General features: G+C 50.9%; 1 protein-coding gene across 1 annotated transcript; it reads right to left on the bottom strand.

The window, feature by feature from the left end:
- Window positions 1-803: 803 nt before the first annotated feature.
- LOC138102603 (serine/threonine-protein kinase Pak-like) lies at window positions 804-26,047 on the bottom strand. Its single transcript, XM_069000325.1, is given in 13 exon segments — window positions 804-1,015; window positions 1,451-1,588; window positions 3,238-3,434; window positions 3,869-3,968; window positions 4,786-4,903; window positions 5,569-5,681; window positions 10,385-10,729; window positions 11,007-11,141; window positions 15,566-15,688; window positions 16,126-16,163; window positions 17,107-17,229; window positions 17,232-17,356; window positions 26,016-26,047. Coding segments are annotated over 13 exon segments (1,716 nt in total). The 3' UTR covers window positions 804-886.

Genomic DNA, 26,047 nt, shown 5'->3' with positions numbered 1-26,047 from the left:
AAGAGTAGCAATCCTCAGCCGGGGCACCAGCCCTCGGCTGTCTTTTGCCTTTCTCTCCTCCTGGGCCGCCTCCAGACGGCCAATGGCACCAGTCTGCGCTGTGCCCAGCACGGCTACGCTTCCCTCGGGAGCAGCCAGCTGCCGCTTTGGCTCTGAGATGGGACGATGTGCCCGCTCCCAGGAAGAGGCACCCAGTGCCAGGCTGCTGCCTCTTGCAGCTCCAAGGGCCTCCTGCCAGCCTGCCTCTGCCCAGCCTCAGGCTGCTCTGGGCTCTGCGTGGGCTCTGCTGGGGCTCCGGCCTGGGCAAGGCCGGGCCGCTCTCACCTCACGCTCGCTGACAGCTCTGCCTCAGACGAGACCTTTCAGAGCACCCTCGCTGAGCTTTCTGCTTTCTCAGCTGAGCAAGACTCTCCCCGAGCCAAAGAGATTGCACTTAGGGATACAAATCCAAGTGGCAGGAACCCCAATGCTCTCGAGTCACAGCTCAACACCTACATCTGCACAGGATGTCTTGGCTGCACAACTCCTCCTCTGCTTTTGCCTGCAAATGCCATTGCCCGTTCTGCCTCAACTACAAGCACAATGGCTGGGCAAAAACCGGCCAGTGTGCCGTATTGCAAAGGCAGTGTGGTCTGGAGAGGATGAATGAAGAAGAGCCTGCCCCACTGACAAACCATACCAAAGAAGCCGTAAGTGTCACTTTCCACCTTTAAGGAACAATGGACAATTGAGAAAGAAATCTTGAGCTTCCCGACAGGGTGAGAAAGAAAGGAATCTTACAGATGAGTTGGGGTTTCAGAAACTTTATTTATTTAGAATCCTACTCTACAATCCTATTCTGCAATCCTACTCTACAATCCTACTCTACAATCCTCATCTAAGCTGGTCATGGAGAAAATAGTCCTGAATGGATGGATTGCCACTGCAATCTTTTCTCCTCCTCCTTCCACTTCTTCAGTGACTCGATCAGTGGCACCAGGCTGGATGCAGGCTTGGCTGATGTTACAAATGGATGCTGCCCAAAGGAAAAAAACAACCAAGAACAATGAACCATGACTTTCCGAGCTCAGTGCTTCAAAGGCAGGGGTAATATTTTTAAATGAAAAGGGGATTTACTCCGAGTAGGTCTAAGGAGCATAGTGCAACAGTGGCACAGGTTGTCCTGAGAGCTGGTAAGTGTCCCTTCCCTGGAAACATTCCAGGTCAGGTGGGAAGGGGCTCTGAGCAGCCTGATCTCTTTCAAGATATCCCTGCTCATTGCAGGCCACATGGATCAGATGGCCTTGACAGGTCCCTGCCAGCCCAGCCCAGGATTCCTCACCATTTTCATTTGGAAAGCACCAAGAGTGAAGATGAGGAGGAAGGGGGCTCAAATCTGATGCCTTGGGCTTCAGTGGAGGAGGAGCCCATCCTCGGACACTGTTTGACCTGCAGCCCCTTTGCATTTTACCTGCAGGAGCTCCTTGGCAGACCAGCGCCGCTCCTCCTTTGTCTGCAGGCAGCAGTTCAGGAAGTGACGCATAGAAGCCGAGAACAGGTTGGGCTGCCGCAGCTGTGGGGTCCCTCCTAAGGCTATCAGGAGTTCAGCCTGGAGAAAAAGGAAACACAAGACTCCACCTGCTTCTTTTGATGCCTTAGGTTTTAACTTTTCTATTTTTCAATTCCTGTACTGCCTAGTGTGTAGCTCAGAAGTTTTGTGTGGCCTGTTAGCTACTGTTCTCTCGTGCTAGTTAGACATAACAAAGCCTCTCTAGGTTTGCTCTCCAAGGACACTCCGATTGTCCCAGGGCCCAAAATGTGTGAACTCAAAGCCTCTGAAGAGGGGCAAACTTGGGCTAATTACATCATTAACTGGGCTCATAATTGGAGAATTAACCCTGCTATGGAAATGGACCAAGCTTACAAAACTGTGAAGAACTCATGACCCAGGGTCCATCTTGGATGTAGCCTTTTGACTGCCCAGGCTGTATCTTTGAAGGCCATTCAAATAAATACCTATTTTGATTCTCTTATTCTTGTCTAGTCTCTGGTTTTAGGTAGCCACTCCAGGCATCAGTTTCAAGTCTGTAAATGCTCTCCCAGAGCCCCTTGTTTAAGCTCAACTCTGCAGTGGCAATTTCTGCCTTGGCAGAGAGGCAGAGATGACTTTCCTATACCAACAAAAAACCCAAACCCCAAAGCAGCCACAGCTTTTCCAGCATCCAGCGGAGCTTGCCTTGGCAGCTGATTTGATTGGCTGACCTAGTTAGGGGCAACTACATCAGCAAAAGCACGTTTTGCTTCTCTGAAGATTCCCACCAGCTTGACAGGCAGTTTGGAAGAGGGACTTTGCTCTAACTGTTTTCAAGCATTATTATAGAAAAGGGAGTTATTGCTCAGGTAAGGAAAGAAACATTTGGAACCTCGCGTTCAACACAGACACGTTAAGATGCATGCAGAAAGGTCTTGGGATGAAAATGCCTGTTTGGGCACACAGGAGCCACCTGCAGCTCTGTCTCGCAGCAGTCTGCAAGTTCCAGCTTCTCTGATGTGGCAAAAGAAAATCTTTTCGCGGTCAAATCAGCAGAAGGAGAAATGCCATCCCTATGGTAACCCTCTGCTCCTCTGGATACTCAAGTCAATGCATTAAAGATGTGCCCATCCCAGAAAGTGCCAGGTAACAAATGGGAGGTTTTGGCAGGCTCTCCATGTCACCAGGCTGCAGCTTGGTCACGTGGAGAACGTGGCTTGGGCTATGACAGAAATATGGTCACTAAGTGTTTCAGCAACACTGCACAAGAAGCAGAAGACACTATGTGGCCTTTACACCCTCATGCCCAGGTTTTAGGCAAGTGACAAGAAACCGTACAGGGAGTGCAGTTCTTCTCTAGAAAAGCACTGTTTTAGAAACTTTGTTGGTTTGGGTTTCTTTCCTTCTTTTCTGGAAATGTAACACCAGCTCTGAGATGTGTGTTTTGTGTTATTAGAGACCTCTACACAGACAGATGAGCTGGAACACCTTAAAACCTAAAGGAAAGTGTTGCCTGAGAATGGAGAGTGTTTGCATGTGGTAGGGCCTGAGTTCCCCCACTGATGCAACCAAAACTACAGCAGATGCTGATGTGCTGCAGGGCCATTTTTAGAAGGGGACCTTGGTGGAAGCAGTGCCAGCAGACGGCAATGGGATTTTTTCTGATGGAGGACAGAACACAGGATAGGTGAAAAAGACAGAGGGATCAGTGAGTATTTGCTCCTTACCAAGGAAGGACTTTCATTCCAGTGAGGAGCTTCTCGTTCCACCATTTCGATCCCCACAATTCCAAGAGACCATATGTCCACTTTGGGGCCATATGGTTGACCTAGCACAACCTCAGGCGCCATCCACCAAGACGTCCCGACCACTGAGCTCCTTAGATTCTGCTCAGGGGTGAGCTGAGCAGAGAGGCCAAAATCAGCTGAGGAGAACAAAAAAGTTCTGTACAATTAGGAAACCAAGCAAAAGAACTCCCCACTGTAAGTCTGAGAAAGCGCTGTTGAATCTCCTGGAAATCCGTCCCTGCTCTGTTTCCTCAGGACTTTAGCCAAGGAAACACGGAAGTGGCTGCTTTTATAATTTTTTAATCCTGCCCCCAGAAGTGGCTTTTATTCCCTGGAACCTTTAGATTGTAGCTCCCTCCCTCTGGAAGGGACACCCACAGACCCAAACCAGTGCCACTCTGGACTGCTTTTTCCTCGCCATACCTCTGTGCACGTTGCAACTGTGCCTTCAGCTCGCTGCAGGGGTCCCTGCACTGCCAGCAGCACCACTTTGGGGGAACTGGCAGTCACTCAAAAGCAGCCCCAAACCCCACATGCCCGGAACGCTCTGCCTGGCCAAGAATATACCAACCCAGCTTGACAGAGCCGTCAGTTCTGAGAAGGATGTTGCTGCTCTTCACATCTCGATGGATGACATGGTTTGAGTGAAGAAAATCCAGTCCTTGCAGGCACTGAGAGAGAAAACAGAGACAGGAGGATAAAAATGAGTGGTGTGATTTGAGCCCACAAGAAAGGAAACAGCTCTAAAAGATTCCCTTTCCAGGGGAATAGAGTGTAATGGCAGAACACAGAGCCATTGAGAGGAAGAGCTTGCTGCTCCAACACTACCTTTCTAAGGGAAGGCACGTCAGCTTTTGAGAGAGCCAACGGGAATTGCTGTTCTAGACTGTCCTCTGCAAAGCAGCCAGAATGACTGCTGCTGCAGTGGATGTGCTTTCTTCATCCAGAGGACAAGCAAGGCTTTGCCAAGAAAGAAAGAGTCCCTCCCTTTGCTGTGAAGCGGCTCACTTTTGGGTGGGAGGCTGCATGGCAAAGGTTTTCTTGCTGGCCTCAGCACAGACTTGGAAGTATCACATGAGTCGCCTTTCAGAAGCAAACAGCATTTTGGGTGCACTACTACCCTTTTCAGCTGAGGACTCTGAGAAATGAGTCCCTTTTACCATTAGTTTCCAATTCTGCTACCAGCACCTTTGCTTTTACAGGCAAGGAATGCCGTGCAGACAGGCTCCAGGCAAGCATTCAGAGAGGCAAGGTGGAGAACAGCAACTACAAATACAAGAGACAGAGTGAGAATGCAACAGCAGGAGATAAGAGTACAAGAACAGAGTACAGGGAGTGCAGGCACACTGCCACGCAGTTCCCCTGCTTCCCCATAGCATAGCAGCCACACAGAAGCAAAGTTTGGCACATGGAATCCCTCCAGTTCTCAGCCCCTGTTTCCCAGACAATCCTGCCCAAGCCCTCGGAAGCACAGGTGGGATCCCTGACCTCCCGACTGACGGCTGCCATCTCATCTTCAGATATGTACATCTCATTGATGGCATCTCTCAGAGTGCCTCCATCCATGTACTCCATCACCAGCCAGACTTCATCATCCACAAGGTAGCTGAAAGAAGGAAATGAGGCCATGGAGATGAACGTGCATGGCTACGCCACTGTTTGGAAAAGACAACGATTGATTCTTGTTTCCAGGTCCCTTTGAAACGAGAACAGACTCAAAGGAATAGACGTTCCCTCTAGGCTGTGCAGCGATTGCAGTCTGTGCTGTGTCAAGGAGAAAGGCACAGCTGTGAAAAAGGAGATGTCTTAGATGGCCAGCAAGTGAAAAACGCAGTTTACTAACAGCCCAGATAAAAAGCTGTCACACATGGTGTTTATGGAAAAAAAGCACCTAGTCTTCCTGGCATGCCCAGCAATGGAAAAGAGGGGCTGCAGTCCAAGGGAAATCCTCTCTCGGATGGCTCATTAGCATTTAAGACTCTTGAGAAAAATCAAGCCCCAAGACAACGTGGTGGCAGTGAACTTAGAGGGTATTGACTTCGTAAGATAGCACTGGTGCAGGCTTTTGAAGAATTGTCAAACGATGTGTGCCAGGGAAGACTAATGCAGACAAAATGCACTCTCTTCCCATCCATTGGAGATGAGAAGAGAAATAATAATTGATCAGTAATTAATGGCTCTATTTTCTGCCACAGACCAAAGTGGGTTTTTGACCTCTCATGCTTGCAGTAGGTAAACAAACATTCATGGGATAAGACCACGACCACTCACCTGTCTAAATAGTTGACCAGGTTGGGATTCCTATTCATCTTCATGATCATGAGTTCATTGACAGTTACTTCCTTCCTCCTCAGTCCTTGCAGACTAATTTTCTTTATGGCCACCTAAAATGACAATGACAATCAGTACCTTGAGAAGTTGGTGGCACGAGACCACAACACACACGGAGCGAGTGATTTTGGAATGACACAGCTGAGCTGTGCCAAAGTGCCTTGTGATTAGACACTGGAGTAATTAGGAACTGACATTCCAACAGCCCATTTCTCCGCTCCCTTGTGGGCCAGAAACAGGACACATGGCCACTGACGTTTTGCCTTGTCCACTTGGTAACAATGGTGTCAACTATCACCCACAAAGCTCTGCCCACACTCTCTGCTGCTCTGCCTGGGATCCAGAGAAGTAATCCAAGCCTTGCTACTCTATGGATACATCCTGGGCTATAAGCAGGGCTTAGGGCTTTTAGGGACGCCTTGCAGATCCCTCCCTACGTGCAGTTCCCAAGTGCAGCACTGCAGGTTGCTAAGGAACTACCAGTAAGGTTCAGATGTGTTTGCTGGCAGCCAGAAATGAGAATTCAGGACTCTGAAGCTGTAGCCACAAGAAAGCAGTGAGATGCTCTAAGGCACCACCTTTGTTTTAGCCACTGAGAGTGAGTGAGCATTTCCTTCTCCAAAAGGAACCACTGCTCTCTTTGCCTTCCTTCTGGCAGCTGAGAAGGACAACGACTGTCCCAAATGTATTTTGCAGGCTGGCACCAGTCTGTGCTTCTTGTGCCTTTGCAGCACAGCTCTCGCGGTGACCCAAAGCTCCAGCCACAACTCACACCAGAGGGGAAAGCCCTCAAGAGCTGCAGAATCTGCAGGGACTGTTGACATTTACCTCTCCTCCTGTGGCAGTGTCGAATGCTCTACAAACTTCTCCGAAACCCCTAGAAACAAAACAGCAGCAAAGAAAGGAGAAGCTGTTTAGATCTTGGCGTGAAAGCCAGCCCGGACAGGAGATCTCTGCTCTAAGTGCCTAAAACCTGCAGGAGGCATGAGGGCTCTGCCAGAGGGCACATGATGCATTTTCCTCTCCAGTGCATGGGCACTGGGCCTGTTCCTGAAGCTTTGGGCTTTAGTCCCTCAGCTCAAAAAGAGAGCTTATTCTTTCATCTTGAGTTTCCGTTTCTAAACTGTGTGGTTCTAATCCTGACCACCGAGTATTTCCTTCAGCAACCTCTTGGAAAGAACTGTTCCTGAGAACTGTTATCTGACAGCTACCAGGGGCTAGGCTTCTCTTTCAGGCAAGCAAGATTCTCCTTTCATTAGTGTGGCCGTATGATTTTGAGACATACAAAAATGCTAAGGAAATTAACACACAGCTGTCCCACACTTGAGAGACAGGAGATCTTCCAGCTCCTGTTCCTTGCTGCAGGCAAGACCGTGGCAGCATGGAGATGTCTTTGACAATGCCTTCTGACCACACTTACAAATTCTGACCAGCACTGAGAGATGGGTCAATCTAAGCCCAGTGTCTGAACATGTTTGCAGCTTGCCTGACTTGACACTTGATAGATATTCCACCAGCAGAACAGCCGGCCCATGGTTTTGTAGAAGAAACTGTGGTTGGACTCACCCACTGCCGATATTTTCCAGTTCAGTGTATTTCATCACTGGATTTTCCATGCTCACCATTTTCCCTGAGGGAAACAAAGTGCAAGATGCTCACTTGAAAGCAGAGATGCCACCTTCCAGGAGATACAAAAGGCAGCCCCACTCTCTGGGGCTCTGAGCCTTTTGTGGTCATCTGGGTAACAACAACAACAGCGACGAGAACCACAACAGCAACAGCAACAGGCCAGGCAGCTCTGCAGCACAGATGGCCAGCACTGAGACTGATTTTCTACAGTCCTCTGAAGAGATCTCTTGAGAGGAAACAAAGCACAGAGAGATGCATTCGCAGGAGAGGATGGCATCTTGCCAAAGGAATGCCTTTCTTTTTGTAAACCAGAGCAGCTCACATTGTGACCAATACCAACGGGGCTTTCCGCATCAGGATGCTCAGCCTTTATGGGCAGGCTGAGTTCAAAGATGCCCTTGCCCGTGTCCCATGTGAAGAACCACACTGCTTGTCTTCCCCCTGACTGCGCGGATCAGTCGCTGGCATTGGACTCGCCCTCTCAGCTCTGCACACGTCCCCGCCTTCCCAGCTCGGCACAGCGGCCACGGGCAGCAAGGACAGCAGTGCTCCTCGGGTGCCGGCGTGGCACGGACAGCTGCCCAGAGGAGATGCTGAGCCTCTCGTGAGTCCAGGCCGTGCCATGCAGAAGCCGGCCCAGACGAGGGGCTGCTGCCTCCTGGCAGCTCCGCGCTGCAGCGGCCGGGCAGCAGCAGGACTCTCTCAGCTGAGGAAGGCTCCAGCCTCTGCAGTCGCAGCGGCCGTCAGGGGCAGGGCAGGTACCACAGCAGGGCTGGGAAGGCCCAAGGATGAGCACTGACAAGCACTGGGAAGAAGCCACAGCCAGACCGAGCCCCGTTCCAAGCTCTTGCCCCCTTTCAGGACACAAGAGGATTGGCTTTGAGATCAGACACACCGAGGTGCACATCAATGCCCTTCTTGTCCCAACAGGTGATGGTAGACACAGAGTCAACTGGGCTCTGTTCTCAGCCCCCCCAGGTCTTACCTGAGAGCACAGCACTGGCAGCTGTTATGGGCAGGAAGCAGATTCAATGGGCTGTGCTGCAGAATCACAAAGGGCTTCATGTGTTTTCCTAGAGAGTGAGCTGTGCAGGGCTTGGGCCAACGGGTGGCATTCTAACAGTCACGGGAATGACTGGGAATCAGGGATGAAAAAGTGCCACGGATCTGAGGGATAGACAGTGGATGGGCTGGAGGCTCACTCCTGAGAAATGCCTGCAGTGCAGTTTTACCTGACCACGCCACATCAATGTGTCTCTTGGACACATCCTTATAAGCATGAAACTAGGATATTAAATAGGGATTGTTATAAAAGTATCTGCTTTTTCTTTGGGGACATGTGGAAAACACCTCTTGCTCTCAATTTGTGCTGTCACTTGATGTTTTTTCAAAGAAGTGGTCATTGGCAAAAACGTTGCATTGTCATAAAAACCAACTGTAGATGTAGTAGTGGAATAGTAACAGTCATCAAAATTACACCAATAAGACACATGAGGAAGAAGAGCTCCTTCAGGATGGAGAAAAAACAACTTCACCAGAAAAAAAAAAAAAAAGGCCCAAACCAAACACACAAAAAAACCCCAAAACAACAAACCACCAACCAAAATCCTTACAAACCCACCAAAAGACAAAACTCCAAAACCAAACAATTTCTGCGAAGGTCTTTTGCTCTGATGAATGCTGAGAAATCAGGAGTCTAAGGAGAATTTAGGAAGCCAAATATTCCGTTCAGTTTGGCCACTAGCACAGAGGACTTGCCTAGATCATTTGCTAGGTCACAGCTGATGCAGGAACAATCCCTGCTTCTGCCTTCAGCAGAGAGGGAAGCTCAGGCAAAGCCAAGGCAGTCTGAGCTGTGCTCAGAGGCAGCAGGAACACCCAGAGCACTCCCTCGCTGCCTCGAAGCACAGCACTTCCTGTGAGGAGTCCTAAATGTCCCTGTGACAGCAAACTGCGGAGCAACATTTGGCACAGCTATGCTGACACATGCACACAATACACTGTCCCTCACACAAGAAATACACAAGACGTACTCAGTAGCTCCAGGAGGTCATCCTCCATCTCCTGTTGATGGGAAGAAGCTGTGTTGGTGTTGGAGCTGAGCAAAGTGCCCGGGCTCCACTTCTCAGGCTGGGGTGCAAAGGCTCCTTTAGACAATGCTGCTGCTGCTGCTGCTGCAGGAGCAGGTTCCATGCGAGAGCCTGTGTAGATCTGAGACAAGAAATGAGGTTGTGTCAGAAAGTGTGGCTGGCAGAGATTGCCCTGGGATCCCATTTCAAATGCAGGCCCAGAGGAAGATGCTGTCAGCCACATGCAGGGCTCTTAAAATGGTTTTTTTTGCATGTCCACTTCTCAAACCGGATGGGTCAAAACCAAAGGCTGATTTTACTTGAGTTCATGGCCAGATTCCTGTTCCATTCTCATGGATTTTCTGAAGGATGACTGCTGCAATGACTATTCCACTTCCTCCCAAGCACTCTTTTCCCCCTCCAAGGACTATGGACACACTTGCATCTCCTTGTTCTAATGTTCTACCTCCTCCCATGGAGTCCTCTTTTCCTCCACCATCTTCGGGACGGGCTCAAGCTGCAGCAGGTCCGGCTGGGACAGTTCCTGTGCCCCACGCCAGCCTTGGGGCTCTTTGTGGCCAATCACTTGCTGGAAGTCTTTGCAGGCTGCCAGCTGAGATGTCCACACTTCCACCTCAAGTCAAACACAACAAAGCAGTCAGACACTACAGCTTATCCCTGTCAGCCGTGGGTCAGCGACTGTGAGGAAAGGGAAAGAACAGGTTCACAAGGGATACAGACAGCTTGTTTCAAGATCCATCAGGGTCACCAAGCTGACCTGCAAAAACACCTCAAGAAACAAGGAGAGCAGGAACAGGCCAGCAGGAATCCATTTGGATGACTGCTGGCCAAAAGGCCAAAGGACTAGTCACACTGTCCAGGGCAGCAGCTGAGATTCAGCAGCCCAGGACGTGTCCTTCAGAGTGGCTGTGATAGAGACCACAGCAGGATGGCACTCAGAGACATCACCCCACCCGCCTGCTGCTCTGCAGAGGAAAAGCAAGAAGGGCAGAAACCACCAGTTTGGTGACTGCAGCGGCTCTCTCTGTTTCACTCACTCGCTTTTGTAGAGCCTCATGCTTTTGGAGTAGAAGATTAATTTCCTCTCGGATGATTTTCAGTCCTTCACCCAGCCTCTTCTCCCTTGCCTTGATCCTAGCCTCAGTTTCCTGCAGCTCTGCCTGCAGCTCTTTGTCAATGTTCTGCAAGGAAGCAGAGAGAGGATGTCTCACGAGTGGAGTGGCTTCAGCTCTTACACTCACCTGCTCTTGTAGATCGCTCCTGTGCTGATGGAGATTCTTCTCCTCTTGGATGCTTCTGATGTCTTCCTTGCTCCTCCTCTTTGCTGCCTTGATGTCACTCTTGGCTTCGGGCAGCTCTGCTTGTGGCTCTGCCTTGATGTTCTGTACACACAAATGCAAAGCAAGTGACTGGCAGCTGCCATCAGGCTCAGCTTTTTCCTCTTTCAGCCTCAAAATCACATTCATTCAGCCCCTCCCTTCTGCTTCCCTACCCAGCTCTGCTTCCATTGGAACCCTCCCATCCCAGCACTGGGCTCTGCAGATGACAAGGCTCTGTGCTTTCAGTGCCTGTGGGACTCCTGGCCTCCTCAGTCCCAAGAGCTCCGTTTTATGTCCCTGTTCCTGCCCTTCACTCTGTCACCTGGCTAAGCAGGCTCACCTGGCCATTCTCTTGTGCCTCTTCCACCTGCTGCCTGAGCTGCTGCAGCTGCTCTCGGGCTGGGAACAGCTCTCGCCGAGTCTGGCAAGGCATCTCTGATAGAGCAATCTGCTCATGCTCTTTCTCTAGAAGGAGCTGCACAGAAAGCAAGAGAAGATGGCTTTCAACTTCCCATAAAATATTTATGGGGCAGGACTCAGAGACTGATGGGCTCGCACATTCCCAAAGCAATGTGCTGCTGCTCTCCCGGGTCCTTCTCTGCCCACGGGGAGGCACAGATTCCAAAGTGACACTGGCACTACAGTCAGGCTCCATCTGGGACTGAAGCTCCAACAGACTCTTAGGCATCTGACAAGGGAACGTGGGGCATTTCTCAAGGCTCTGCTGAGGACCTCGCTCCTCTTCTGCCGTGTCCTGCTTGTCTTTCAGAAGTGACTGACACCCAGCCCTGTCCCACAGCCCCACCCTGGCTCTGCAGGTGGCTTCCTGTGGGAGCTTGCTCCTTGTGAGAGACACTTCTGGAGTTCATGTTCTCTTCAGGCCTGCACTGCCATTCCTGCCTTTCTGACATCTACACTCTTGTTACAAATCCTGGATTATTCAGGAGATGAGGATGCGAACAAAGAGCCTCCAATGGAGGTCAGAGGGCCTCTATGGCCACCTCAGTATATGGAGGAGAACCAAGGTGTTTCTTGTCCTCCCTCTTTTATCAACTGAGAATTCTGACCGGCAGTAACAGAGACCCTCAGAAGGCCCCATTAACAAATTAGCTTAGACACCCTTCAGGATGCCAGTGAAGGAAACCATGTGTCCTGTAATGCATGTTTGACCAGAGTCACCAAACCCCACCTAGAGGATGGGATTGCTCCACACCCATAGGACAGACCAAACTTTCACGGATAAACAGGGGGAGGAAAACACCTCTGAGGGGAAAAAACAACCATCTCTGGAGGGGGAAACATATCTGCCTGCTTGGGATCGCTTGATGGAACATGTCTCTCCTCCTCTCCTGAAAGGATGTCTTTAGGTGAGCTTTGCACCTCCAATTGCCTTGGAGCAGAGCAGGGAAGTTTCATTTAGATAAATAGATCGATCGATCGATCGATCGATAGATAGATAGATCTATCTCACTGTTATCATCTCTCTTTTCCTATGCTTTCCCTCACTACACACATCAACACTTGGTAGCCAGTGCCCTGATTAGCAGCAGTCCTGAACTTGCTCTCCTGTTGCTTCAATAAACCACACTCTTGGGGAACCTGGAGCAGGAAGGTCCTTCTAGAATGCGATCAGACCCAGGACACTGCACTGGGAACTGCACTCTTTGTGCATCTGTACTGGGGCAAGTTCTTCTCTTGGACTCAACCAGACTGATGATGTTAAAGTGGCTGCACTTCAGAAGTGAAGCTGAGCCCCTCCCAGCCCCTCTGACCTCAGAGGACCAGCTGGAATGCAAGGGTGTTGATTTCCTGCTGAATTCCTATACCTGGAATACAACACATTCTGCTCCCCTGGGCTGCCAAAAGGCATGGGCGCTGTTAACCTGAGAGTGATGTGCAAGGCCCTGCTGGCTGGCCGGACACCAGAACAGCTCCTTCTGCACCAATCTCCCTGCCCCAAACTACGTGTTCTCATGCAAAAACACTGCAACTTCCAAAACCGCCAGCTTGCAAGCTAAAATTCTAGCAGAATCTCGTCCAGTGCTAGAAAAGTCCAGGAAAGGTTGAGTAAAAGCACCTTTGTTTGCCGAGAAAGAAAATACAGGGAGTCTCCTCCTAGAAAACCAACAAACCAACAAACAAAAAGATGAAAGTGTCACCTACTTCAGAGCAACATCTTTGCCCCCACTCTAGGCTCCAATGCAGTTTTCAAATGCAGTTTTAAAAACAGACTTCACAACAGAAAGTATCTGCAGAAACATGGCAGCCTCGGGCTTCTGCCCCGGAAGAAGGGCTCCCAACTGCGCACTTTGCTTCTTTTGCCACACGGGAGAAGAGGGGCCCCACACAGGTCCGTGCACAACACAACCATCTCTTTGCAGCTTATCAAAAGCAAAAACACAGGCGCACTCAGAGCCCCTGTCAGCTCTGCTCCTCACTGCTCTGCCTGAAGAGGCCAAAGAACAACCTGGCAACCAAGGCACCAAAGTCCCTGACTTCAAGCAGCACCTCCCCGTCCCCAGTGTGTCTCTGAAATACTCCCAGCTCGGCCCACCCAAGAAGCTCATGTGGACAAACCACCCCAAAGCCCTTGTGTGCTCACATCAACAGCTTTTGTGCCAGCAGCTACTTGGCCAGCCTGTGCAGTGGGACACGGCTCTCCAGGCCACCGTGTCCCCCACGTGTCTGGCAAGGCTGAGAGCGGTGTCTTTGGAGCACTCCCTTCTCTGGCGACAGGGGAGCCTTCATGATTCGTGTTTGCCCCTCTTGGAATCCCAGCAAGCTGGGGCCTAAACACGACAGCTCAAAGGCCGTGTTCCAGCTGTCAGTGGCTGGGGGGAATCGCTAGGTCCTGCCAGGACTCCAGCACTCAGCATCCTCGGCCACCACCAGCAAGTGCTGGCCGCTCAGAAACTTGCAGCTCTGATTTCCTCTAAACACAGCCCCAACCACAACTGGCACTTACCGGCTCAGGACGTTCAGGTTCACGTCTGATGCCAGCTGGTGATTTCCAGACATTTTTCACCCATTTGGCCCTTGCTCCAGGAGCAGAGGGAGCCAGAGGAGCGCCGGCGGTTGGTTCTGTGCCCTGTGGACAGGCAGGAGTGTGAGGGACAGGCAGTTGCCTGTCATTTCTAACCTTATCTCTATTCAGCTCTACAACCAGCTCTACTAAGGAGAAATCATAACCTTGCATAGCAATGGGATTCCAAGTGCCTCCAACTAAAGTAAAATGGGCTAATTCAACAGTACTGCATATTGCTCTGAATTAGATATTGCAGCCTGGCTACTGTCAGCAAGCAACGTTCTCTCTGCAAAGCTGGGCTTTTAGTTCTGCGACAGCTCTGAAATGCAAAAGCAGCTATTACACAGCGATGCCTTTGCTATTGCTGCTGCAGACATGGAAACCTAAAACTGGATAAAATCTGTGCTAGTGCTGGAAAAGGGCAGGAAAGGTACAGCAAAAGCACCTTTGCTTGCTGGAGAAAGAGAAAATAAACAGGCCTTCTCCTCCGTGCAAACCAACAAACCAAGAGACCAAAAGACAAAAGGGTCACCTGCTGCAGTGCCTAAAGCCCTTGGGTGCAGTGAGGGGATGCTTGGCAGGGGATGCAACGGCACTTGTGGCGAGCACTGTCATGCAGGCATTTAGGGAAGTCTGCCTGAAGGTCCCGCAGGAGCCTCCCTTTCTCCAGCCTAAAGCTGCTTCAGCACCTCCTCATGGCACTTGGCCTCCACACCCTTCCCCAGCTCCCTTGCCCTTCTCTGCACACGCTGCAGCCCCTCAAGGTCTTGCTTCTTCACAGTGGCCCAGAACTGGACACAGCACTCCAGCTGCGGCCTCACTGGTGCCCAGCACAGGGAGACGGTCACTGCCCTGCTCCTGCTGCCCCACTCTTGCTGACACAGGCCAGGATGCCCTTGGCCTTCCTGGCCACCTGGCCACACGCTGCCTCACGTTCAGCTACTGTGGACCGGCACCCCTGGCTCCTTTTCTCCCACGCAGCTCCCCAGGCACAAAGTTGCACATTGACTTCAAATACAGCAGCCAGAACGGCAAGATCTCCTTCCTGTTCTTAACCCTACGAGACAGCACTCAAGGAGCTGCAGCTTTGCCCCCACTCTAGGCTCCAATGCAGTTTTCAAATGCAGTTTTAAAAACAGACTTCACAACAGAAAGTATCTGCAGAAACATGGCAGCCTCGGGCTTCTGCCCCGGAAGAAGGGCTCCCAACTGCGCACTTTGCTTCTTTTGCCACACGGGAGAAGAGGGGCCCCACACAGGTCCGTGCACAACACAACCATCTCTTTGCAGCTTATCAAAAGCAAAAACACAGGCGCACTCAGAGCCCCTGTCAGCTCTGCTCCTCACTGCTCTGCCTGAAGAGGCCAGAGAACAACCTGGCAACCAAGGCACCAAAGTCCCTGACTTCAAGCAGCACCTCCCCGTCCCCAGTGTGTCTCTGAAATACTCCCAGCTCGGCCCACCCAAGAAGCTCATGTGGACAAACCACCCCAAAGCCCTTGTGTGCTCACATCAACAGCTTTTGTGCCAGCAGCTACTTGGCCAGCCTGTGCAGTGGGACACGGCTCTCCAGGCCACCGTGTCCCCCACGTGTCTGGCAAGGCTGAGAGCGGTGTCTTTGGAGCGCTCCCTCCTCTGGCGACAGGGGAGCCTTCATGATTCACGTTTGCCCCTCTTGGAATCCCAGCAAGCTGGGGCCTAAACATGACAGCTCAAAGGCCGTGTTCCAGCTCTCACTGGCTGGGGGGAATCGCTAGGTCCTGCCAGGACTCCAGCACTCAGCATCCTCGGCCACCACCAGCAAGTGCTGGCCGCTCAGAAACTTGCAGCTCTGATTTCCTCTAAACACAGCCCCAACCACAACTGGCACTTACCGGCTCAGGACGTTCAGGTTCACGTCTGATGCCAGCTGGTGATTTCCAGACATTTTTCACCCATTTGGCCCTTGCTCCAGGAGCAGAGGGAGCCAGAGGAGCGCCGGCGGTTGGTTCTGTGCCCTGTGGACAGGCAGGAGTGTGAGGGACAGGCAGTTGCCTGTCATTTCTAACCTTATCTCTATTCAGCTCTACAACCAGCTCTACTAAGGAGAAATCATAACCTTGCATAGCAATGGGATTCCAAGTGCCTCCAACTAAAGTAAAATGGGCTAATTCAACAGTACTGCATATTGCTCTGAATTAGATATTGCAGCCTGGCTACTGTCAGCAAGCAACGTTCTCTCTGCAAAGCTGGGCTTTTAGTTCTGCGACAGCTCTGAAATGCAAAAGCAGCTATTACACAGTGATGCCTTTGCTATTGCTGCTGCAGACATGAACATGGATTTTCTTTCTGCCCACCCAGCTCAGCCTCCTTACTCTACTGCCGCAGGCCAAGCTCACAGCTTTCTACACAGTTCTTAAACACCAGGAACATCAAAAGTTCCTGTCTCACTCACCTCAGGGTCAGGACTGACGAATACGCGGATCATGTGACCTGCAGTGGGAAGGGAAAATGAACCAGATGCTGTGAAAAAACCGCCTGTGAAAAAACCGCTGTGAAAAAACCTGGTTAATCCCGCAGAACAAGTCCACCCAAACAGAGAGTGTTTTCTTTTCACAATAGCCCTCCAGCAGACACAGTTCTTCCACACATCCAGCAAGAGAGCAGGACAATATTCTTGGTTGTGCCTATGCTTTGGCCTCTTTTGCCAGTAAATGAATACAAACTTGATCAAGAAAATGCAAATTGTTCTTTAACACCCAATATTTCTCTTCTGACCAACAGCTAAAGCTGCCTTTTTTATCCTCTCCTTCAGGTTCTTTTTTTATAAAAAGGTTGCTAGCACTAATTCTCATTAAGTTACTGAAAACCTGTTGCCCAGAAATCCTTCCCCCAAACCCCCCTGAGGTGTCATAGTTCTACTGGGAAACAGCCCAGGAGCAGCTCTGGGGTTCAAGAGCAGACACTCACTGTTTGGGAGTTTGCACTTCATTGCAAAAAGAATCACTATTTTAGCACTCATTAAAGGGTCGAGTTAGACAGTCAAATCTTTTAATGACAAAATTTAGAAACAAAGAAGCTTTCCCTGAATTCCAGGCACAACTGCAGAGTTCTTTGAAGGCCTTCTGAGAACACCTCCCAGGCTGCCTTTTCAAAGTTGTCCTGCTTCACCCAGCCCCCTGAGGAAATGACAGACTCGGCTGCCACAGACTCTCCCGTGGAGGGAAGGGAACCCCTGCACGTTCCCTTGCAAATGCTGCCCACACCTCCCTGGCTACAGACACCCTCTTTTGAGCTGAATGTGTTGACAGGAGCTTTACCAAAGCAGTGGCATCCTAATGGTCTTTTTGTTTCAAAATCAACTCAGTTACTAAGAAAGAGCAGGAAGACCTACACAAGCCAGGTTGGGTTACACCCAGGGAAAACCTCTACTCACGTGTCAGGTTAGTCAGGTAATAGGCAGAATAACCAATGCCATACACAGTGCAAACTGCAGCAGCAAGTGCCTCCATGATTTTAGCACTGCTGTGCAAGTTTGCAGACTGTGCTCTAACACAAGAAAAAACAAGGCTCCTGTCAGAGTGCAGCTGCCCCCTGACAAGGCCTCAACCAGGAGGATGCTCCTGCTCTGAGCAAGCCCAAGAGCTGCTCTGACACTGAGACCTTCTGTGCACCAAGGCAACCTTCTGATGACAGCACCACAACGTGGCAACCATGCCCTGACATCACAAAGCAGCTGCTCTGCGTTGGTCTGGGAATTGATGCTAAGCAACCCAAGCTTCCCTGCAGCAAACACACAATAGCCTGGGAAGTTCTCCTCTGTCACAAAGCAGCACAAAGTCCCCTCGTGGGCCAAACCCTGTTGTTCAAGGGCTCCAAGAGTAACTCAAAGAGTGCCCCAAGCACCTGCAGCCTGTACCCCAAGTGAACACTGAGATGGGACCAAAGCAAAGGAAACTAGACCAAGAAAATGGCCCAAAGCATTGCACAGATCCAGGAGAGAAGGCACTAATTGCATGACAGCTGTAATAATTCCTAACAAATCTCCCCACACATTTGCACTTTTATTGGACACGCCCTGGTCCCCTCTGTAGGTACGTCTCTGCCTCTGCCTTTCGTCCTCTTTGGAAGCAGTCGAACGGGCAGGATTTGCCCACCCGCAGGAGCTGCTCCAAGCTGGGAATGCAACTGGCAGTGCTGATTTCCAGAGGCTTCTGGCTCCCGGCTGAAGCCAAGGCCAGGAGCGGGTTGAAAGGTGCTGGCACTGCTGCTGCTCTGTGCCAGAGAGCCCCGGCTGGGAGGGCACGGTGCCCACTGCGCCGTGGGCTCTCTCTCTCCTGCCAGAGCTGGGCGCACCTGGGAAGGAGTGATGATGACTTGTGGGAAAACCAAGGGCTTTGTGGGGGCTGCATTTCTCTGCACACACCCAGGCCACCTGGGGCACAGAGCTTTGGCCCCCAGGAAAGGGAAACCAGAGGGAAACGGCTTGAAATATTTCATTTCAACCTTTTTTACTGTTCAATATAAGTGACCACAATGAAAGGTTACCAAGCAGGGATCCATCCCTGCTGCCAGCTCAGCGTTAGAAAGGAGGCGGCACTTGATTTCAGTGCTGGGTGCATGGGGAATCACTTCCCTAACACGTGCACACCCAGCAATCTCACTTACTAGTTTGTACCCATGGAACTAAGACACACTCATTACTTTGCTGAAACTCACAGGCTAAACATGACTTCAAACTATTTGACATATTTAAACCACTTGTCAGAAGTTCTTGATGTGAGAGTAGGGGTGTCCTGAGGGTCTCTGGTGGTCATTTGGGGAACATCCCCATGTGTCAGGGATAGGAGACAGATCTGAGGCCTGACATGTTTGGTCCGCAGTGTTGCACATCGACAAGATAATGCAGAAGACGACTGTATTCTTAGTTAGCGGGACTAACTTCTAGAAATGAAACTAGGTATCGGTCACCTGGTGGAACTCATCCTGGGAAAGGAGAAACAATACATAATGGAGCCATTGTTGGCATGGAGTATGGTCATGGGCCAATGTGACCTCATCTCGTAAGTTGGCCCTGGACGAAATGATGTTGAAACTGGCCACTCCTGAGGAGGAGATATAAGGTGTGCCCCGGGGGTGGAGGGGAGAGGACGACATGACGCACGCCATTTTTATCCAGGGGACGCCCTGAAGGAGTCCTGCCCTTCTGCCCCTCCCACTCAGGAGCCATGCTCTATCTCCTTCTCCTGCTCGGTGGCTTTTCCAGCAGCCAGGCGCCGGTATGTATTTCTTGCTAACGTGACTACTAAAATTCATTTGCTTTGCAATTCTAACTGGGTCTTGAGTTCTCTGGGCATGGGCGTCCTCCTGAACCCGTAACACCCATTCCTCAAATTCTCCTCTGATGGTCATTTACACCTTCCTTCCCTGGGAATTGAACACAACATTTCGTCACTGCACCCTGCAAGTGCTTTTGCTGCGTGAAGCCACATTGCATCTTTCTTTCCCAAAGTAATAAAGAAAACACAAATTGCCTACTGAAAGCCTTCTGCTCCCTTCCAAATCAGTTCACTACTCAAGCACAAGCCTCAGGCACATCCCCGATTCCCTCTGAGAGAGGAAGTAATATTTTGCTGCAGCCAAAAGGGGTTTAGGTCAAAGAATGAAAATTGCTGGATGTATGTTGGATTTATGGTTTGGAGCTGTTCTAGTTAATTTGCTGGGTGTTGCTGTGAGCTGGGAGAGGGGCAGGGTTGAAGACCTGACTAAAAAGGAAGTAGGATGGGAGGGGAGGGGACAGAAAAGAAGGTGGTCAGGAGAGCACCTAAGTTTCTTAGTACCCACCCATTGGGAAAGGGGACAGGGACCGTCCCGGCTGGGAAAGGGTCTAAAAAGCAGCCATTTTCTTAGAGGGGGGGTGTGTTGAGCTCTCGGGGAGGGAGGCACACACCCGGCTCAACGGAATCGTTACTCATAAGCAGTTTTCCTTTGCTTCGACGACTTTGTTACCATTTAATTGTATCCAAAAGTGAGTTCATTTTTAACACCTCTCTGCCAGCAACTCAGAGCTGCGTGGTGCACTGCTTGCTGTGCCCTGGAGAGCACAAAGCAGGCTGGCCTGGTGGCCCCGAATATTTCTGCAGAACGCTCTGCATTCCACACCTTTGCTCTGACTCAGTGCAGAACTGCTTCCTCCCCGAGCTGTGTGAGGCACTGGCTCCTGCGGATCTGACCTGACGAGCTGTCGCTGCCTCCCGTTGGCCTCGGTGCCCCTGGCAGAAGTGCCGTGCCTGAAGGACGCTGCCCCGTGCTCGAGCCTGCGGAGCAGCCCGGCTCCCTCCCGCTGTGCCCAGGCTGCTGCACACACTGCTAACCTTTCCCAGGACTTCCAGGGCAGCCGGCAGAAGAGTAGCAATCCTCAGCCGGGGCACCAGCCCTCGGCTGTCTTTTGCCTTTCTCTCCTCCTGGGCTGCCTCCAGACGGCCAATGGCACCAGTCTGCGCTGTGCCCAGCACGGCTACGCTTCCCTCGGGAGCAGCCAGCTGCCGCTTTGGCTCTGAGATGGGACGATGTGCCCGCTCCCAGGAAGAGGCACCCAGTGCCAGGCTGCTGCCTCTTGCAGCTCCAAGGGCCTCCTGCCAGCCTGCCTCTGCCCAGCCTCAGGCTGCTCTGGGCTCTGCGTGGGCTCTGCTGGGGCTCCGGCCTGGGCAAGGCCGGGCCGCTCTCACCTCACGCTCGCTGACAGCTCTGCCTCAGACGAGACCTTTCAGAGCACCCTCGCTGAGCTTTCTGCTTTCTCAGCTGAGCAAGACTCTCCCCGAGCCAAAGAGATTGCACTTAGGGATACAAATCCAAGTGGCAGGAACCCCAATGCTCTCGAGTCACAGCTCAACACCTACATCTGCACAGGATGTCTTGGCTGCACAACTCCTCCTCTGCTTTTGCCTGCAAATGCCATTGCCCTTTCTGCCTCAACTACAAGCACAATGGCTGGACAAAAACCGGCCAGTGTGCCGTATTGCAAAGGCAGTGTGGTCTGGAGAGGATGAATGAAGAAGAGCCTGCCCCACTGACAAACCATACCAAAGAAGCCATAAGTGTCACTTTCCACCTTTAAGAAACAACGGACAATTGAGAAGGAAATCTTGAGCTAAATCACAGGGTAAAAAGGAAGGAAATCTTCCAAATGAGTTGAGGTTTCAGAAACTTTAATTATTTGCCATCCTTCTCTACAATCCTACTCTGCAATCCTACTCTACAATCCTACACTAAGCTGGTCATGGAGAAAACAGTCCTGATGTGATTGTCACAGTCTTTTCTTCTCTTTCCACCTCTTCACTGAAATAATGAGTGGTGCCCGGCTGGACGCAGGCTTGGCTGATGTTACAAATGGATGCTGCCCAAAGGAAAAAAAAAAAACAACCAAGAACAATGAACCATGACTTTCCAAGCTCAGTGCTTCAAAGGCAGGGATAATATTTTTAAATGAAAAGGGGATTTACTCCGAGTAGGTCTAAGGAGCATAGTGCAACAGTGGCACAGGTTGTCCTGAGAACTGGTAGGTGTCCCTTCCCTGGAAACATTCCAGGTCAGGTGGGAAGGGGCTCTGAGCAACCTGATCTCTTTCAAGTTGTCCCTCATTGCAGGGACTGCTCATTGCAGGCTGTTTGGACCAGATGACCTTTACAGGCTCCTACCAGCCCAGCCCAGCCTAGGATTCCTCACCATTTTCATTTAAAAAGAACCAGAAGTGGAGATGAGGAGGAAGGGGGCTCATCTTATGCCTTGGGCTTCAGTGGAGGAGGAGCCCATCCTCGGACACTGTTTGACCTGCAGCCCCTTTGCATTTTACCTGCAGGAGCTCCTTGGCAGACCAGCGCCGCTCCTCCTTTGTCTGCAGGCAGCAGCTCAGGAAGTGGCGCAGCGAAACTGAGAATAGCTTGGGCTGCTGCAGCTTTGGTCTCCCTCCTGTGGCTATCAGGAGTTCAGCCTGGAGAAAAAGGAAACATGAGGCTCCACCTGCTTCTTTCACATCTGTAAATGCTCTCCCAGAGCCCACTCTGCAGTGGCAATTTCTGCCCTGGCAGAGAGGCAGAGATGACTTTTCTATACCAACAAAAAACTCAGACCCCAAAGCAGCCACAGCTTTTCCAAGAGTCAGCAGAGCTTGCCTTGGCAGCTGATTTGATTGGCGGACCTAGTTAGGGGCAACTACATCAGCAAAAGCACGTTTTGCTTCTCTGAAGATTCCCACCAGCTTGACAGGCAGTTTGGAAGAGGGACTTTGCTATACTAACTATCTATACTATCTCTAAGGATTATTACATGAGAAGGATCTCTGCAGTTCTTGTTGGTCCCTTAAGCGCAGCTTCCATTAAACAAAACTCATCAAGCTTTTTATCCTCTTCTTGAAAACAATGGTAATTGGAAGAAAAGACAGGAAATCCATCCGATTTTCCTCAGGTAAGGAAACAAACAGTTGAAATTGTTGGTGTGACCCAGCCCACTGCGGGGCTGGGGCAGCGTGATGCCAATCAATCCCAGCTGTCATGGGTTAGCAAAGCATAATCCCAGAAGTGATGCTCTTGCAAAGGGGTGCTTACAGCTTCCTCTGTGACCTGACAGAGCCTATCAGCTGGCCAGTTTGAATATGGACAATTCTTGAAGCCACTAAAAATTGTGGCCTCTGTGATCCACACTTAAGGATAGACACACCCCAGGCAGAGCCCTCTCTCGTTTCTGCTGCTGGGACAGGAGGCTGTGGGCCCTGTGCGGGGGCCCAGCGGGCCCAGCCCAGGCCCTGCTCGGGCCAGGCCGGGCCGCACCACAGCCATCCTGGAGCCGGTGGGCCCTGTTCCACCCGCGGAACACCCCCACAGCCCTGCTATGGGCAGCCGGAGCAGCCCGGCTCCCCCTCTCCAGTGCGGCCAAGATTCAGCTGAAGCTGCCCTGCTGTCCGGCAAAAGATCGTGTGACCAACAGCGATAAGCGAAATTCCAGCTGCAAGGCCTAGGTGAGATTAACCCTTTTAGTGCTGTGAAGAGCTGAAAACCTGAGGGAGAAGAAAGACGAGATGCTTAAAGCTGATATTCTGTTGTAAAGCTATGATGTATCAGAGTACCTGTTGTAATTTCATGAAGGCATGGGGGGGTGGAGTGTTCAACTTGTACTTGTGAGCAAAAGCACCTGCGCTGAGATAGGCAGATGCTGAAGCAGCTGTAATTTGAGGAGAAGTTTGAACAGGGAGAGATGGAAGTGATGAGGACTTTTGCTCCAAATGGAAAAGGAGAAGACCTCAGTTCCTAGAGATGCTCCCAGAGATAGCCCTAGAGATGAAGATGAGGAGGACCCTTTGCTCCCAGGGAAGGAGGAGGGCCTCTGTTCTTAGAGATGAAATGCTCCCAGAGATGGCTGAAGAGAACTTCTGTTTCTGAATGGCTCAACCTTCAATTTGTACCCCAGTAATTCAAGAGTGGACCCTCGAAAGCAGTTGTGGGAAAAGCTGCATGTCAGGGGAAGGGACTCACATGTGAGCAGAGAACCAACCCGGGCAGCTGTCTCATTGTGCTAATTTCTCCATAGCATGGGCAAGAGAGACTCCTCTTCCTAAACGGACTGAACAATTATGGAAGTGGTAAACAGACTGAACATCTCAAGGGTTGTCTTTTTACATTGTCAGTGGGAGATGGGAGAAAGGTGGGGGGGAGGAGAAGTGTTCTGAAGGTGTGGTATGATTTTTTTTTTTTTCCCCCCTCTTTTAGGTCTGTTAATAAATTTCTTTATATTCTTTCAAGTTTGGTGCCTGCTTTGCGTTTCTCCTAATTCTTATCTCACACAAGGTAAACAGGAATGAGTATTTGGACCAAACCACTACACCAACCCATCCACTGGATCGAGTTTCCCGAAGAGGCAGACTCAGAGGATGGGTCAATGGGCGGCTCAGAAGCCTAAGCCGCACCCCCCTGGGCAGTGCCCGGGTACAAGCCGCCTCCCCCGGTTCGGGAAAATTCTCGGTTACTTGGTTGTTCACTGGTTCTCTGTTATAACTCCCACCTCTCGGTTTCCCCCAGTGGTTCTTGTGAAATTGTTTCCTCCCCCTGGCTTGTAACTCATTGGTTGTTTTCCCCTTTCCCCGCGGTTTTCAAACTCTATAAAACTGCGGACAAGCCTCAGGGAGGATCCCATCACATTCCATCCCTTCCCAGCTCGTTCGGGTTGCGAAACTTCTAACAAGAAATCTGTTAGGAGCCAGACCAGAACAGCCTCTCTCTTCCTTTGTCTCCGAGCTAACGTGAGCTGATACCATTGGCTCCTGCCATGTTTCCTCTGCCGAGAAGCCAGCTAGCTAATTCAGCCAGCAGCTCTTTTCCTGATGCTGAAGTCGCTTCTGCGGCGGGCAGAAGTAACGCAGCTGGGCTGTCTCTGACCTGGGGCACGCCAGAGCTCGTGCCCCGAGCAGCAAGAACTTGGTTAGGTTGGCGCACCAAGCACGGGGCTCACACGAGTGGATCCCTGTGACATCGTGGCTGTCAGTGGACAGCGATAAGAAGCGACTTTGGACTGCTAACGCCTCTCGGAGCAGTCTGCTCTGTTTTAGGAGCAGTGCCCTGAGAGAAGGCTGCTAACTCCCACTCACTCTGCACTGAACTGACTTTGGAGAGCAGGCGTGCCTCAGAGAACCCAACCTGTGCTTTTTACTTTGGGACCAGACAAATTTGTGCTGATGTCTGAAACTTGTGCGAGTATCCCTGGTCCCTGATATTTTGTTTCTTTTTTCTTTTTTCAGGTGGTGGGCGGAAGAAGTGCCCAAAGAGAGATGGGATCCAAACTCTCTCAGCCCCAAAGAGAGGTTTTTCTCCAAGTTGTGAAATTCCTTTCAGTTACTGGTTTCAAATTTTCAAAGGGTCTGTTAAAACAGTTCGCTGGCTTTTCTTTTACCTTCCTCAAGTGTCTCCAGCAAATTTAAAATCTCCTGCCTTCTGGAAGGCTGTGGGGCATAAGATTACTGATTTAAAGCGAAAAGGGGACTCCTCTGGAGAAAAATTCTTTCCTCTAGTTCTAGTGCTTCAGGACTTGCATAAAATGGATCAGAAAGTAAAAGAAAAGCACAAATCCCCTTGCAGTTCTTCCTGTATCCCTCCTTTCTCCCCTCCTGCTCCTCATCCCACTTCCCCTTCATTGGAAAAACTGAATGGGGTGATATGCCCAGAGGCACAGAGTTGCTACCTTCTCTCTGACCCCTCTCGCTCTTTTCAGCCACCCTGTTGGGGTAGCTCTGGTCAAGCTGCCTCGACCTCTTCCCAAACCCTGTATCCCTTGCCCTCTTCCCGTTATAAGCCCAGAAAACTGTTTTAAATGCTGTTTGCCATTGTCCCCCCCCACTCCACGTGTCTGAACAATGGCGCTGACCACATGGCACAGTTCACCCCTCCCCCCCTTGTTCTTCCCCCAGGCCCTTTCGCCCTCTTACCCCCAACCCTTTCCTATCCCCTCCCCGAGATGTGATGTCATCGGGTTCCTCCCATGCATTGGGTACTGCCCCCTGCGTTGGGAATCCCCGCCCATCCTGTGACCACGCCTTCTGGTCCTCCAACCCCGCCCCCTGTGGAGGAGTTCCTGGCTCCCACGCCCCCCCCATTCCAGTTCCCACGGGGTAGAAACCGGAACCACCTTGAAATCAGGTCCGGGAGTCTCCTCAGCCCCTTCCTATCCCTTTGCTGTTCCTGTAACATATGATTGAACTGGCAGTAATCCCACATGGAAACCTTTTGATTCTGCAGGGCTGAAAGAGCTTTGCAAAGCCCAGAAAGCATTTGGGAGGGAGAGTCAGTATTTTAAGAACCTTCTTAAGATAACTCTCACCGGTACAGTGATTGTGCCACATGACCTCAAAAGCATTTTCTCCTGCTTGCTTTCCCCATCCAAGTTTCAAATGTGGGAAGAAGGTTGGAGGAAGCAACTGGGAGAGGTCCTCCTTATTTTACTGCAGGATCCAAACAACGCGGGGGTTTCTATGGATCACCTTACCAGTGAGGGGTTATTAGCCAAGCCCCAGAACCAGGCTCAAAATACACCAGAGCCGGTCCTGAATGCTGTAAAGCAAGCAGCACAGCAAGCGTTCTTAATGATGCCCCCTAAATTAGCACCTCAATTGAATTACACTGAGATTTGGCAACTGCAAAATGAGCCATTTATTGATTTTGTGGATAAACTGAGGCTGGTAGTGGAAAAACAAGCGGAAGATCCGAAAACAAGAGAGCATATTATAACGCAAATTGCAAAGATTAATGCCAATGATGCTTGTAATAGAGTGGTTTTGGGTCTTCCATTCGAACCTCCACCGACCTTAAGTCAAATGATTCGTGCTTGCACGACAT

Source organism: Aphelocoma coerulescens, unplaced genomic scaffold, assembly GCF_041296385.1.
Source record: "Aphelocoma coerulescens isolate FSJ_1873_10779 unplaced genomic scaffold, UR_Acoe_1.0 HiC_scaffold_94, whole genome shotgun sequence".
Classification (NCBI taxonomy): domain Eukaryota; kingdom Metazoa; phylum Chordata; class Aves; order Passeriformes; family Corvidae; genus Aphelocoma; species Aphelocoma coerulescens.
Note: the sequence above shows the minus strand (reverse complement) of the source record. Positions and strands in the feature narration are given on the sequence as shown.